Raw genomic sequence first — 16,903 nt, forward strand, 5'->3', positions numbered from 1 at the left:
GGCAAGTTTTCAGATTTACAAATATACTGTGGCAGACTGTAACGTTTTTCAAAGGTATCCCGGGCATAGTTACAGTTGCAGGGCTATGAAGGACCAACTGAGTGAACCAGTTGGCTACAGTGTCCCCCCTGGGCAGACCAGTGCTGCAGCTCTTTTTACCCACAGATTGTGGGTAAAGCAGCTAAACAAAGACCTTTCCCTGAATTTGTAGCGGAGTGCCTTTTTTCCCTATTGCCCAGCATAATGTCATGAGTTTGTTTTCAGAGACGCCCCAGAATTTTCATTTTGAGACATTCAGGTGGTCCAAGAGGTTAATTAGAGGGTCATGGATCCTCACAGACCCCCTGTATTTTGCACCTTGGTCACACCTCTAACTTTTGAACTTCAGAATTTGGGTTTAGATCTCAAGTTGTTTTTAGCAGCACTACTTTTACTTCAGTCATTATTTAACTTAAGTAACAGCACTTATAATAGAGTATGGCTATTCTGCACACCTCTGTTAATAAGCAAGACAATGTCTGACAATAAGTGTAATTTTTTAAGACCAGAACTAGAATCACTATGTTCTGTGGTGAGATTATTACGTTATGTTGCAGGTGATATAGAAGCTGCGACCCTTTGAGCCCCTTCATACCCCATCAGTCTACTGTTTTTTTGTTGGTTTTACTTTATTGGGTATTCAGGGGAGTTGCTGAATTTTGAGAGTTTTAGCAGTTAATCATAAAATGTCTTGTCCATGCCAGGGGAACTCTGCAACAGATCAGTTTTGAATTCTTAAGTCCAAGATGGTGCAACACGCTGCACTCTCTCCACAGAGGAACTCCTCACAACATCTATTATGTAGTCAGATTTTTTTGTAATTTAGGCTGCAGCCTCTTGCTCATCTGTACGTTTCTGAGTCAGTGAGTTCCACAGTGAGTTCCCTTTCTGACTTTATTTGTGCTGATTGCAGTTGTTGCGCACCCACGCTTGCCTCAGAGCATCCAGAGACGCCACACATCACTTTTCCTCTATGCTAATAGCCAGTCAGAGGACCTGACCAATAAATCGCGAGCAGCTGAGTGTGCCTCTCCTCGCTGCTGCTAACTGCGCCTTAACGGCTTTTCCCGTGCCATGGTTTGCACACACTCATTACCATCACTAAGCCTTGATGTGATGAAGTAGCCATTGTAGCCCCTTGACATTTGAATAGTCAGTCAAAGTATGAGTGCTGGATCAGAAGCGGCATTATAAATGGGAATTTTCCAGCATTAGCTTAATAGATCAAGGCCTAAATCTATCTTGAAAAGGCCAAAAAAGACTGAGGACCAGTCTCCATTCTTGAAAAAGCAGTGTGTACAGGAAAGATTATTCTTTTTAACCCTTTTGCAGGCAATGCACTTGTATATCATTTTGCAGAAATAGTAAAAACTAAGAAAGGAAGATCTAAAATGAAGACAAAGGGTTGTAGACAAGCAATGAGAAGAACTTTTATTCAGACACTTGGTTAAACTCTGCCTGAATCATTAAATTTTAGTTGCTAAAGTTGAACGAATTCCACTTTTTCTCCACGAGAACAGAACAAATCTTTCCTTGACATTTTCATTACTCTTCTGTGGGTGCAGTCAGCCTTGTTGTGTGCTCTCTTTTGCTAATGTAAATGCGTGTTTACGACCGTAAAGTGAGGCTGCCCACTCAGGCTAAAGTATAGCTCCTTCTCCGTGCACTTAACTCTCATATTACGTGCTATTCCATGACTGTGAAATTGTTCGTTTGTTTCTCACGCAAGTGAACTCGAATGGCTTAGTTAGCAAGCCAAGGTTTCTCAATAGAACTGACCCTGTCTTTTAAAGCACTCAATCTTACTCAATATTCAAGTGCACATGGAGTGCTGCCTTTAGAAAATCTCCTTGCAGGGAATAGATTTGCTGTAAAGTACCAAACTTGTGTTCTCTGCTGTCGCAACCCCCCATCTGGCAGATTTGCTGGTGTGAATAGAGGACACGCGGCGAGCCGTTGCCGTCGTGGAGTGTGTGTGGATGCTTGATAGCTGTCCCCCGATCACAACCGCAGGAAGGGGTTATGCTTAAAGCTGCAGTTTTTTACTCAATCATCTAAATGCAATTACCAAAATAGATTTCACCTTTCAGAAGAGCTGACTCAAAGCCCAAAACACTATAGCCTTGTGTAAAACAACACGTTGTGCCTCCAAAATGTCCCAAGGCGCACGAAACCTTTTGCACAACTTTGAAAACCAAATAAGCAAGACGAGCAGAATAACAACAGAATGACACGCTCAGGCCGCCACCATTCCAAAAAGCCAGTCAAATTACTAAATGTTTACATTATATTGTAGTCCACAGTAAGCTCATGTTCTTCTCCTCTAATGTATTTCATATGATGCTCTGTGAGATCTCTAGTACAAGCTACAGCATTCACTAGCAAGATTACAAGATGTACAGTGTGTTCACTGTGACTGTGCTCAGCCCCAGCGGCCAGTATCTCAAACCCTACACTCCAGCTTTTTTACTTTAGCAGTGAAAGCTATATATCCCGTTCACACCTTAGTTACAGTTCTTTAGAGGAACTGTGAGCTAATGAACATTTTGATCTATGAGGGTTTATGATAATGTTAATTATTCACTATTTGCTGCCCTGCTCCCTGAATGTAAGGACCCATTACGCTTTTCAACTGGAAAGCAGGACAGCATGAGAAATTGCTTTTAGTTGACCCAAGACATGGATTTTGCTCATATAGTAATTTACCTAAGTGCCATTATATGCCATTTACAGTGTTACTTTCAATTAGCTTGTGTGTGAACAATGACAAAGTCTCTACGTGGTGCTGGCCTTAGCAGCACATAGGGTGGTAACAGTTTGTTCTGAAAATTATAAACCATTAGAGCAATTATACTGAATGTAATTGGAAATTACTATAAAACAGATTGAATAGCTCTGCAAGAGCAAGGTAGTTTTGACAGCAACAGCTTCTAATGATAAAAATACAGCACATTTTTGCTTACTAAAATGCAGCAATATGTCACAGAGCATTACGTTAGAAAACCTGGCACTGGTACCACAGTGTCTTGTTTTCTCATTTGGGGACTTAACTATCACTACTGTCCTATAAAACCTGTTCCTAGACCGCTCGTTCTTTGTCTTTCTGTATCATTAAGCCATATGCAGCATGTTTCATCCCCTTTAGAAAACAAGGAGAGCATTTCCAACATAATTCCTTTCTTTTCCATTCCCTTTTCTCTTCTTAAAGCAGTCTCCTGAGATTCTCCTACAGAGCACATAGTTGTAGTTGCTTGGCCTGTATACCAAAACTGACCAAGCATCCCTTGAACTTTGAATGTAGTGAATGTCTGTCACTATGGCCATTTGTAATGGTCAGAGAGTTTTCCAGTAATGTCTAGAGCCAGTCCTAAAAGCTATCTTGGCCAAAACACCAGAAGGAACTGCTAGGCTTTTCTCTCAGTGGAGATAAAATACACACATTCTCAGTGGATTATACCAGCTTGTTGAGTAAGCTCACAGAACATTTTAGGTAACTGCTAAATAAGCTCGAACAGCTGTGCTTCTCCATACCATGTTGTGAGTTCGGGTGAGTTTGTGACCGAAAGGATTAGATCATATCATCCCGTTGCACCTCAGCATGCCTGAAGCAGTTTGCCTGTTCTTGGGCTGGCTTAGTTTCAGGCCCTCTGGGTGCAAATGGCAACCAGTTATCATGACTCTACCTTTGTGTCAGAGACCTTGTGCAACTAATTTTTCCTATATTTTGCTGCCACGACAGATGAGATGAACATTCCGTCTCCCACTTCCTTGCTGTCAGGGCTTTTCAATTAACTTGGGTCATCATGTTTGGCATAATTAGCTAAAAACGTACCCCCATTGAGATGACAGTGTTGGAAAGGGCAGAGCGGAGACATGATGACGTTAGAGCATCTTTGGTGCTCTTTGCTCAACACAGAAATACAAGAGGGATCCACTCATTCATGATTTGCCTTGCAAATCCCATAATAATACAAATGTGTGCAGAAGTGTCATTGAACACATTAGATGAAAAGAGTCCATGGATACATGCATGTGTGCCATTGGAGAAAAGAGACATTTCACTTGGCCAGTACTACAACGTTGGTGCTTTGGGGCCCCTTGGGTCACTTTGCTGTTTAAATGTGATGCATTTTGTATCAAGATGCATGTTTGACAAATAACAGGACAGTAATAAGAAGTCATTTTGATTAGATGCAGATACAAATACTATTATATTCTAAATTGAGGATTCGGCTATAAAGACATTTACTGAAAATAATTTCCTTTCATCCCTGAAAAAGTAAAAAGATCTAATGGATGCAAATCCATGAAAAAAACAGCAGTATCAAGTGCTGTGTTTATGCTTATTGTCTCACTGTGTCTAGTGTTTTCACTTTGTGTTTTGCATTAGCATGCATGCTTTTTAGAGCACCACTTCCAGCGAAACGACTAAATGCTACTCTTTGTGTTGAGCATGTGACTCCGAGAGGGCTTATTTAAAAACCAGTGTTGATTGTACATATAATTCAAAAAGTGGTGCTGGGTTGTTTTTGCTCACTGCATGTTGATGTGCTCGAGCCCATGCCCAGAAATGCTGTGAAAACAAAAACAGTATTTGTTATTCACTCTAGTATTTGTTAGACTTTCTCGCAGCTTGGCTGTTGATCAGATTTTTTTTTCCTCACTTGGCACGTTTTTATTTGGCGCACTCCTCAGGGCTGTAGAGCTTTAGCGTCTCCCCTGTGTTCACTCAGCGGCTGGACGGGGGGCACAGCAACATGCCATTTTGGTGAAAACCTTACAACTTCTTTTCAGCTGCACCTAAACTCATCAGCCATCTCCCATGTGTTGTTTGGCGTAGGAGTTTCCATTTGCCATAACTGATTTTCTGCCACACAGACCCAATAATTTATTTTCTGAGATCCTCACACATATGCACATATTAGGCATGCAAGCGCAGGACTGAGTGTAGTCTGATTTATTAAACAGAATTTATTACCTCAAAATGTTGCCACAATTGCTTGAGCTGGAGAAGCAAAGGAATAAAAGACTTGCACACAATTTTCTTGTTGCAAATGCTCTGTTGTGTATTTTCCCCAGTACAGCAAAAAGCCCCCCCCCCAGTGAATCATACACTTGTCATCCAATTTTTATATTAATATCTATATTAACATAATGAAATGAAGGCCTCTATCTATTTATGTCTCAATGATTTCACTTCATTTTAATAAGCTATAACAAAAGACAAATGATAGTAAAACAGAAACACTGTCAATATTCTGTCAGTTCATTTAGTGGTATTGTTAATATTATTATTATTATTATTATTTTTACAATAATAGCAATAATTTAAAACAGCTATCATTCAGCATTGTGTTTATGGTTTTGCATTTTTTTCACAGGTAAGTGTAAATGATTATTAGACATGTCAGAACATATCAAGTGTGGATGCTGCAAAACTCGCACAAACTCATCTCCAGCAAGATGACTGAAAATGTTACCTACTCTGGCTAATGATTGCTATAACTAGCATGTAATATGAAGGATAGCTAGCCAGTAAATTCCAGTGAACAGCGTTGTGTTTTTATGATAAAAATCCAAACTCTCTGGACAAACCCCTATAATCATAGATTTTTAAAACTAAGTTAGTATAAATGCAAAGATTACTGTTATCCAAAAATAGAGCACCTGACCCCAAAAGGTTTCTGGGGTATAAATCACTGGAATGTGGTAATCAAAAATGAGAAATTTCAAATTTATTAGACCACAGACTTTCAGTAAATGTATTGTGATTAGATTTGGCCCCATCGTTTGATCAGGAGAGAAATTAAGGGGGTAAGGGGTGTATTAACCTGGGGGACTTCTTTCAACAAGTTACCCTGTATATGGTTTTTAAAATATGATTGTTAGCAGAAACATCAGTACATTCTCAGAAAAGATGGGTCTTTAAGGGTACCATTAGTCTTCACTGGAGAATCCTTGAGGAACCATTTTTAAGAGTGTAGGACAAAACTAAATCATAGGTAAATATAAAAAACACACATCTCAGCAAAACATTTTCATGAGTATATTTCTGATTGGAATAGCTTAACAAACCACTGGCAAAAAGGAACAGCAGACTGTCATCTCTGGAAAATGGCAAATAAAACATATAAGGGAAAATGCAGTAAGAAGAATACTTTTGAAACAAAGCCTGAAACATGTTCACAGTGTAACACCGACTACACAAAACTTCTGTCTCCACATACAAAACATTAGTTTGCCAAAATCATTGAACTGGGGTAACTGAAAACACCATATGATGCTTAAAGCAATGAAACACTCTTTTTAATTCTTTCAGTCATGCTTGGTCATTATGTGGGGGTTGGCTGTAAATTGATTGTCAGTCAGTACTTTTTATTTTCAATAAAATGATCCAATATTTGCATCGTCAGACATTTTTTTCATTTCATCTTCTTCTTATTAAGACTACAGGTGACCAGTAATTGTTTTTTTATTGTTCTACTTTGATTTTGTTTCTTAAGGCCTGGAGACACAACACCATATTACTCTATTATTTTGTATTACTTTATACAGAAAAATCTCTTTGAAAAACAGGCTGAGATATTGGCCCAGACTGAAGGGAAGGGAATTTCTGTCATGGCAGATCAACAACTGAATATTTCTGCAGAGTATATTAACATTACTTGATTACAAGTTTACAAGAATTAAATTTCGATCAGAATCAAATTATTGCTTGTCATTGTAGTTAATCTTGCTGGTTGCGTCATACACATACGTAACTTATCGCAAGAAATTGTTGTTTCCCCTTAGTGTATCCAGGCCTTCACAGGGTCTAAATAAACATACATATGCATCTGCACACATACAATTAGTTCATAAAAGATGCTTCAAAAGTGGATTGAACTGCCCCTGCAATTACTGTTTATACTTTTGGCCAGTTCCAGCACATATAAACATGTAATGGTTTTTGATTGACAAAAAGAAACATTGAATTACTTCGAAAATGAACCGTGCCTTTGTGACATTTTACTGTTTTATGGTTTAAAGTGACAGCATCACTGATGTTTACAAATACTCACTATTCTCTGCACTCTTTCCTTCAGTTAATTTTAAGTGCATCTGTGCAGTGGAATTCTTCTACATTGTTAAAGTACTTGATGCAGTAGGGCTACATTCCAAGCCTTCTAAGTAAAACGTATTGTATTTCTTCTTTCCGAGGCCATTCTGAAGAATAAGAGCATAATTATTCAAAGCATCAACAACCGTTTAAATGATGAACATCAAACACAAGTATCTGTTTATCCAGAGCAGTATAAATTTTATGGCTGCTTTTATGGACTCATATTGGTTGTAAACAGATGGCACGTAGCATCCAAAGAAGTGACAGAGTCTGAGAAAAGAGAGCAGAGATAGTAGAGAACAGAGGGCATTTGTCAGTTCAGCACCTGTGCATGGAGATGCTTAGTGGAAGTGACATCTCTACCAGAAATATCACAAGCTGCTGTCTCTAGTTTAACGGCCATGGGACAGATTAGATCGCATCTCAGTCATGAACGTTCATTTAGCTCAATGTGATTAGTCATGATGTTAGGTCTTTAAATTAGCAACAAAGTGTCAAAAATAAGAGGCATCTGCTGCCCACTTTTCAAAACACTGCACAATAACTAGCTACGGGAGATGAAACCCCTGTTACAAATGGGTAAGAATATATGTTGATGCAACATACATTTGTTGAAGCAACATATACTGTCTGCATGATTGGACAACATTACTACATGAAGTAAATGTTAAAAATTGAGTTGATCATATGTGAGTCAAGGCATGGCTGATATTTGATGGATACCCAGTTGGCAATGTATCAAAGTAAGAAAAAAAATCAGACCTAATACTGAGGTTACAATACTGTTGCCTGTTGTTTGTCCCCCTGTCTGTAATGAAGATGCATCAGCACATAGAAGGGGTCATCTTTTATTTACAGTCTGAATTTGAAACCTAAAGTAACTAGTGGACAGAGCTAAGACTTAGAGGCATAATGCATTTTGGGCAGGCTTGGAATGTTGGTTGCATACAGCTGCAACATGCGGGCATCATCAAGGCCATTACATACATACCAAGAGATATCTGGGTTTAAATACCTATGCCATGCGTTAAAGCCACACTCTGGAATTTCCAAACAACAACCGTTGTAAACGCAGTATGAGGGGGCCGGATGCAAGACTAAAATTAAATAGAAATTTAAAGTTGTGTATTAGTGCCGTAACTGATTTGCCTACTTTTTTATTTTTTGTAATTACTGGTGTGCCTTATTATGGTTGGAAAGTTGTGCTTGTAGACGAAGCATCTTGAAGAATCAACAGGTATATGATATATAATGGGGACAAATAGCTTTTTAAATCCCTGTTTGTGGACTTAATTTTTGATATGATCACATTACAGTTTGTATTGTTAATGGTAGGGAGCTAAAATGTGTCTAGCATCCAGTATCCTCTATGAATTTAAGAGGGTGACAGATCACAGAACACGTAACATGCCGATAATCACCATTATTCAAAGAAAAAAATGAATAAAAATAACGAGATAAATAAGACACTTCAAGAGCACTGTAGTCCTCAGGATAGCAGGCCCATACAGGCAATAGAAATGCCAAAAGCAACAGCCATAATTTGGACTTAAACAAACGTTCAGCATATAATTTATAAATGCACCTCAGATGAGCTTCATGACTGACTGGCAATATGTACACCATGATAAATCAACACCATGTTAAGCCATACAAATTTACATGGTAAATACCAAGTCCAGTATACTGACAAACTCACAATGAAATCTGACCTGTCAAGATTTCACTTCAGACTCCCCAATTACAAAACATTACACATATACACAAGCTCAGCTTCACTCTTAAATAAAAAAGTACAGTTCCAAGTCCAATGTAATCACAAAGATGATATTTTTAATATTTTGAAAAAAAAAAGACAGTATGGACAGTATATCAATAGATAGCTGTATTGTTTCCTCAAGCTATAAAATATAAATCTTGTTCTTCCTGACATATTCAACAATTTACATAGCATTTGTGAGAAAAATTATCTTACATATCTTTGTATAGCATAGATTTATCTGCATTTTCATCATATTTGTAAAGCATATTTATAATTTAAAAGTATATTGTTCATTTAGAATTTATTTTAGAATTTAAAACTATATTGTTTATGTAACTTCAGTCATTTTACATTCAGTGAGCTTGAGGTTGTTTTCAAAGAATGAAAAAAAGGGACTATGTTTAGACAAAATGATTTTCATACCACAAAGTGCACATCACCTATAGCATACAAGTTGGATTCCAACTAGAAAAAAGACCAAAGAACCTTGGATAATTGACCAGACTACAAGATGAGACCATGAAAGAAAACAGAAAGATAGTGCTGTTTAAATTGTTCCTAGAGAAAAAAAAACTGTATCTTTGAGAAAACGTATAAATGTCAAACCTTGCAGACAAGAATGTAGCACTTTAAACACTGAAGAAGATGCTTTTTGGACTGTGTTGGCCTTGATCAAACAAACTGTATTCTTAAACATGAAACTCAAAGGGCTATTCACCACATGTTCACTTTGACTTTCATCTCAGCGTTTTCACAATGCATGTTTTATGCACTTGCACTGTAAGCGTATAAATTATCTTTAAAACACTCCTAAAAATGTCTCTTGTTTTCCCATTGCACGCTCCTCTTGTGACACAGACAGCAAAAAGCGCAGCTGCACAAACAGGAAAGTCACGAGTCCAACAACACAGACAAAAAGTGATTTTGGGTCGCAAGACAACCGTCAGAAAAAATGAAAATCTTCACGACATACTTTGACACTTTTAAAGTGAACCTGATGAGTGTATGTACAGGATTCCAGAACTTAGGCACAGAGGAACTTCTATTCACCACTTCGTTTCATTCAGAGACTCTCGCTGAGCGGCCTGCATACACTGGAGGCTCATGTCCATGATTCTAAAGCCTCTCTGTGTCCAACAAACCGACACACCCTTTGGTTTCGGCGAAGCAACATTTCTGCTTGTGACTTTGGGCCCAGAAAGATCTAGGAGGGCCTGGGTTTAGCAGCTAAAATGTGTCACATTCTTCAGGAATGCCGCCTCAGTCTATCTGTCTGTTTTATGCAGCAGGAGCAGCAGAACTGTAGAGGAAAGAAAAAAACAACAGTGATATACCTCAGGACATGTCTCAGCAGAGATACTGCCGCCAACACGCAGGAACTGGGTGTCATACTGTCGACCTGTATGCATTATCGGAGACTGGAGAACCTGCAAGGACTTTTATCTTTGTGATCGCCTAGTAATGGATTCTCCAGTTTCCTCTGTCTCCTTTTCTTCTCATCTCTTCTCTCTTATGGCACTCACAAGCGTATCTCTGATGTTTGGTGCCTCAGGCGTAGGTCTCCCTGGCCTTGAGTGCCACAAGCTCAGAGTCGTCTGCATGCCTACCATTCAAGTGTTCGCTGTTGCAGTCGTGATGGAACATGAAGGCAGGCACCTCTGTGATGGAGGTGGTGGTGTATGAGGTGGAACGCATGGAACAATGCTCACGACGCCGCTGACCCCACTGCACCTTATACTGCATCCACTGCCTCTTCAGAGTGGCCTGAACCTGCAGGAGGACACAGGTGGCATTTTGCTAGGGTTCACTTAGAGGCAGCAAAGATTCAACTGCACACATCTTAACCTTTAGATGTCACAGTTATTGCTCGCAATAATAAAAGCATGTTTTAACTTTAGATTAATTGTCACTTGTATTTTACTGAACAAAGCAGAGAAATTCTGTCAAAACTGTGGATTTTGAATTTTTTATTGATCCCACAATTCTATTTGTAAATAGGAGATATTTTATTGTGATATGAATTGTGACTAAAAGTTAGCGGAATACACTATCCTTCACAGTTTTGGCCTGTTTGTATTTTTTTAGATGTCAAAACAAATTAAAAATGAATGAATGTAACCTGACTGTAAATGTAATTCCTTATGTTACTAGCTATGCAAATAATTATGTAATCACACTTAAATAACTATGCAATGTAAGTCAAAATGACAGTAATAACTCTAAATTTGCAAGGGTTAACCAGTGATAATGGCCAGAAGAATCCTTCCTTGGTGTTACCATTTATAAATCTGTGTGGCACACATGGAAAAAGTTTGGCATCCTTTACAAAGTGTTTAACAGTACCTAGTTACAATTCACTGCAGACACACATTAAACCCCATAGCAGTGCCCCAAAAAGGATTGAACGTGTTGTTTTCTCATGCTCATGTCTTTGCTGCACTAAATCAAATTATCTGCTAAGGGGAGAACAACAGATTATGAAATGATAATTGTTGCTCTGCATATTTTTAGTGCAAAATAAAGGAGGTTATGGGATCAGCCACAGATTTAGCGAGAGACTGAGGAAACGGGTGGACACGTCCCACGAAAGGGTACAGGACAAATCATTAGGCCGAGGCAAACAAACATCTCCACAAAGCCTCCATTATCATGTGTCAGTGCACCTTTTCTCAGCTCGAAACAAGATCTGTCTTTAGGACACATCCAAATAGTTTACAAGCTTGCACTGATGCTGATGAGAGTTGGCTGCTCATGCATGAGCTAATAATTGACCCATTTTCCAGGCCCAGAAATAATTCTCCATGTATAAAACATGACTTATCCAGAGCCTGATGAGGGCTGCTAATTTGCTGCATTCTTATCCATGCCAGGAACCACATACTGAGTATTCACATGTAACTGTTGTATTTGTAGGGCTATCTGCATTGTCCTTGTTTCGTCATGTGTAAATTTAGAGTCTGGGGAATTTCTTTTGACGGGCCAGGCGACACATGGCAGGATTCAGTGCTCTCCTCACGCAACCTTTCACCTTGCTGAGCAAAAAGCATGTGTCTTGCTTTGAATGAAGGCGCCTGGTTAATGCCCCGTCAAATGAGCACACTTTCTATGAGGTAATCGCAACCCTGGTGAAAGTCAGTGGATCATTTTGCAAGTACTAATGGTACACGCTTGTGCACAAACGATTTATGTGGTTCTCCTAGTTTTTGAAAGTCTTCCTATGCTGTTATGTGCTTGTGTGTGCATGAGCAGTTGTGACAATTTCACAGCAGGGGCACAAAATAGTGACAGAAATTTTCCAACTGTGTTCACCTCACCTGAAATGCCCCACAGTTGTTTTTAACCTGTCGCTAAAATAGACTGAAATAAACCCTCTTTACTTGCATTCTGTCACGACTAATCACTGGGAAAAAAGTGATCTCAAGCATGTATGAATCGGTTTGTCAATTAAACAGGATGGCCAGGTATTCACCCAGAAACTGAGTAAACGCTTGACTGGCCAGGCAATACGCCGCCAGCAATGACCCGCTGCATTTAGTAAACATCAGACCATCTACTTACCATGGCAATGGGATTCTTCCTCGAAAGCATGGGGTTTGCCTAATTTGTCAGCCATTATTTTCACATTTTATAGCTCTATCTGCTTTATCCTACAAAGTATATCTGTTTGTTTACTTTACTTTAGTTAGTATAGCCAGTGGGATTCTGCAATAATAACAGCAGCAGCTTTCATATCATTCCACTACAAGCAGGATGCTGAAAGGTTCAAAGGTCCAGAATCGTATGGCTTTGTCAATGTGACTGCAGAGCGGAAATGTTGTTGCAAAATCTTATTTAGAAAACCTGGTGGGAGCTGTAGGGATTTTCAGGATCAAGGCTTCAGAAGATATTCGCCGTTTGTAAAGTTTAGTGAGACTGTTGTGGCGTGCAAAGCTTTGGAAATAAATGGAAGACGCTAGGCTGCGCACGTTTCTCCACAAGACCAGAGAATCCGTCTAGCTTCTGATTTATATATATATATATATATATATATATATATATATATATATATATGGAACTCTTGATGCTACTTGCAGAATAACAAGGGATGGCATTCATTAGCATTCATTTTTTAATAATGAGGACTTATTTTATTTTCTATTCAAATCCAAGTTTAATTTTTACAGATCTTATGACTTTATTATTATTATAGTTTCTTTAATATTTACAAAACAGATACTGTCTAAAGAGAATCCATTTGGAAAATAGACAGCTACACTTGTAAAAGTTTTCCTGACATTTTGCAAATTGAGGCCATTTGATAATTTCAGAATCAAGTTATAGTGAACTTACCATTCTGCTGTCACAGACAAAGCACAGGAATACATTCCTTTGTTATCAGCATCGAAAAAGCATTTTCAGTCAACCTGCCAGGCTCATCTATAAATAGCATCTTTAACTAGGACTGTGATGTCCAGTGTTTTGTTTTTGTGCTGTGTTTCCAGTTCTTACCTCTCCATTGAAAAAGCAGAATATTGTTGCCACCAGCAAGCCCTTGAAAATGAAAATGAATGACAAAAAAATAATTAATGCTGTCATTATTTAAAAATCTTGGCTATTCAATAAGTAAAATCCAGGCAAACATATTATTTACCTGGTAATGCAGTAATATGTGCATTATATAGTCATATATTTCCCCAGCTAAACGGTTTTCTGGCCTCCAGGGAAAAATGACAAACTGGATGCCTAATAAGGGCACGAGAATGAGGGTGGCTCGCACTGCTTTCATATACATGTTGGACTCCGCCCGGTGGGTGTCCCTCAGCTTAGTCACCAAAACCCGCACAATGTTCAGCAGAAAGAACAGATTCACCTACGAGAAAGAATATTAATGAGTATTCACTGATGAATAGAATATCGCTGACACAGTGAATGGGGATCTAACATGCTCTGTTTAGATTTTAATTTCACACAGAATAGTTGTAATAAATCTTCATCAACTGTGAATAATAACTCCTGAAGGCAGTGATTAAAATTATAATGAAATTTTAATGAAAAAACACTAATTTATGAAATTTGAGGATCCAGTACGTTTAGCAGAAAATTAGCCATTTACACTAAGGGGAACATATCAGTAATGATCAGTAATGTTACAGAACATTTCTCAAAAATGAATCAGTTCATCTGCAGAATACTGATTATCAAAAGGTTCTCTACTAATATACAAATGTAAGTACACCAGGTGTTAGTGTCTGTGGCAGTCTTAGGTGAGGACTCACTAATAAAGCTGCCACGATGGGGCCGTGAACCACATACAGCAGATGGGTCTCCACACTCATCCAGCAGCTAGCAGAAAAAAACAATAAAGCTGATGTGAGCCCTGACCGCTGATGCCAGTGTCTCTTCAGGGTTTATAGCAGAAGGACAGGGACATTACTCACTTGTCATCAAAGTACTTCTTCCTTGCCACAGCATGGATGGAGGCAGGCACCAGAGGAAATCCTTAAAAAAATACATAAATATTGACTATCTTTCTACAAAACACAAAAATAGAACAGTAGTTCTCAGTATGATTAATCTGTATAGTTTCATAACTCTACAATACATATTCTTACACTCTACACTACTGATGATTATCATATGATTAATAGAGGACACTGAAAGGACAGAATTACAAGCTCCAACAAAAGCTACTCGGTTAAACGTAATCGCACTTGCTAGTAACATCCCTCACTGCAAGCTCAGTGGAATCTCCTCATCCATAAACAGTGGAATAGCATTTATATTGAGATTTTTATGTTAGAATGAGCAGAGGCCAATCAGTCTCCTCAGGTCAGTTTAAAAGGCAATGAAGCCTGCCGGCAGATTGGCTGCAGATGGTCCAGAGCTGTCACCTATCCCTTTGGGGAACTGTGACAGATACTGTCCAAGGTTATCGCACTATCTTTAATAATTGTTCACCATTCAAGCTTATATTGTCCACTTATCAGTGCTGCCACAACCTCTCAGCTTCTCTCGCACTCAGAGCTGCAGAATAGAGACAGCCCAGGCCATATCTCAGGCAAGTCGTCATAATAAAGCTGTCAGTGTGGACAGCGTCAGAGAACCAGGGTGACGAATTAAGCCTGACCTTCAGTGATGTCAAAACTACAAATGCAAATGGTGGTCTGTCAGTGGATTAGCTGATTTATCAGTGATTTGGAAGTTCTTTCTGAAGTCTTTCACAAAATAAAGAGAAAACCTCAGCAAAGAATGCTTAAACTTGACAACGAAAGATCTTTTAGTGGCACTTTCAGTGTCACATATAGTCACAATGTCCTACAAAAACACTGGATCACTGTCAACTATCAGCGCAGTAAGACTAAGACATGAGCAAGCATAGGTGGTCTAAAATTTAACAGCAGTGGGAAAGCTACAGCAGTTCTTAAACTCACCCCAGCCCAACAGGTAATACCAGTGAAGGTGCTGCTCCTCAGCAAACACAGCCACCACGATGAGAGTGTGCAGATAGATCCCCTCACACAGCATCCAGAAATAGTTACAGCCCAGCATGTACATGTGGAAGAAGTGCAGCACCTTGCAGCCAACCTACAACAACAGAAAGAGGAAAGTGACCCTACATTCCCAGCAGATCTCAGTCTTCAGTTCCTCTGTAGTATACGGAGGTTTGTTTTGGGCATGTTGGCTCCTGCTGAGTTATGTCCTTTTGCAGAATGTCTTTGACAGGCTTCAGTTACTATTTTGATCTGTTTGTACATCAAAGTGTGTTACCTTCATAGAACCTGTCTGTCTTCTGAAAACAGACTAACAGAATACGCCAGCTGGATGACATTCATGCGGGTACTTGCGTTGCTAACTGCTGCCAAACTTTCTCCTCTTGAGGATAAGCATGCATTTACGCAATCTTTCCCTAAATCCATTTTCTATTTATTTTCTGCCATTTTAATTTCCATTTGAGTCAAACCTGCTTTAGAAGTGCAGGTAGTGTTTGCAGGTTCTGTTGTATGATAGAAGGGGAAACTTGCTAGAACGGAAATTAAAATTTGCAATTTGTTAAATAAAACACTCCTTGCTCATTAGGTATTCTCTGTATTTTTGTGCCCTATAGGGATTTCGTGCACTCATTTAAATTGACAAACAAAATGGTCCATGGCTCAGAGGTTCCTTCGACCCAGAGTTCCTGGGCCATCACGTTCCTCCGTGAGAACGTGTGTAGATTTAATTAGTGGATTCTGGCAAAACTTTCAGACTCAAGCCGTTGAGCCTTGGATCACACACCCCAAAAACCTGTCAATCATCCCAAAAATCATTTTGCCATATGTCCACAGTGTTATGCCCTTCTGCCTGCTGCTTTCTCACACCTAGAAGCACAACTGCAAATCTCATGAACCTCCTTCTTTTAAGTAGATAGTGCAGTACAGTACAATGTATAAGTGTATTGTGACCTACTTCTTGTGGTTCTTGTCACATTAATGAAAGTTGATTATGCAGGGTTTGGAAAAAAACTTGGGAGTCTGAGTTGGTCTGATTATGCTCCTCACCTCCTACATATGACCTAAAAGCTGGAAATGTACTTTCCTCTGATCGCTGAAGTTGGACCTGCTACAGTTGGATCGAAAAGCAAAGGGGGTTTGTTCTTGTGACTGAACAAGGATGCCATAAATTAAAAATAAAGAACGCAGCTGCCTCCCAATGGAATGAGCATGTTTTACCAAGATACGTACAAACGTACCACATTGCTCAACAGCCATCTCTCAGCAAACAGAAGCAACACACACATCTAACTGGACTCTAGCTTCTAACCTAAGTGGTGAAAAGCTTTTGAAGCCAAAGCTGATCTCTATTCAACCATCACTAAAGCAAGGACCATCCCAGGGCTCACCCTTGCTGTACATCTTCCTCATCTTTTTCACTCCTCCATTTGTTAAAAACAAGACCAAAACAAGCAAAGGAGAGGCTCAACAGCAGCAGTCATGCTGAGACAGATCTGTTTTGATTGGAGGTGAGGGCTGTCATTCTGCCCT

At 39.1% G+C, this 16,903-nt stretch overlaps 1 protein-coding gene across 1 annotated transcript in view; it reads right to left on the reverse strand.

Annotated features, from left to right (window-relative positions):
- Positions 1-10,400: 10,400 nt before the first annotated feature.
- calcr (calcitonin receptor) overlaps positions 10,401-16,903 on the reverse strand; it is a 56,880-nt gene continuing 50,377 nt past the window's right edge. Inside the window, exons 11-16 of the mRNA XM_036566440.1 lie at positions 15,314-15,467; positions 14,321-14,381; positions 14,159-14,225; positions 13,534-13,752; positions 13,392-13,433; positions 10,401-10,673 (exon numbers count right to left, since the gene is read on the reverse strand). Of these exons, the coding sequence (XP_036422333.1) occupies positions 10,452-10,673; positions 13,392-13,433; positions 13,534-13,752; positions 14,159-14,225; positions 14,321-14,381; positions 15,314-15,467 (765 nt within the window). The 3' untranslated portion in view covers positions 10,401-10,451. The remainder of the gene's footprint in view (positions 10,674-13,391; positions 13,434-13,533; positions 13,753-14,158; positions 14,226-14,320; positions 14,382-15,313; positions 15,468-16,903) is intronic.

The sequence above is a fragment of the Colossoma macropomum genome, unplaced genomic scaffold, assembly GCF_904425465.1.
Source record: "Colossoma macropomum unplaced genomic scaffold, Colossoma_macropomum, whole genome shotgun sequence".
Classification (NCBI taxonomy): Eukaryota; Metazoa; Chordata; class Actinopteri; order Characiformes; family Serrasalmidae; genus Colossoma; species Colossoma macropomum.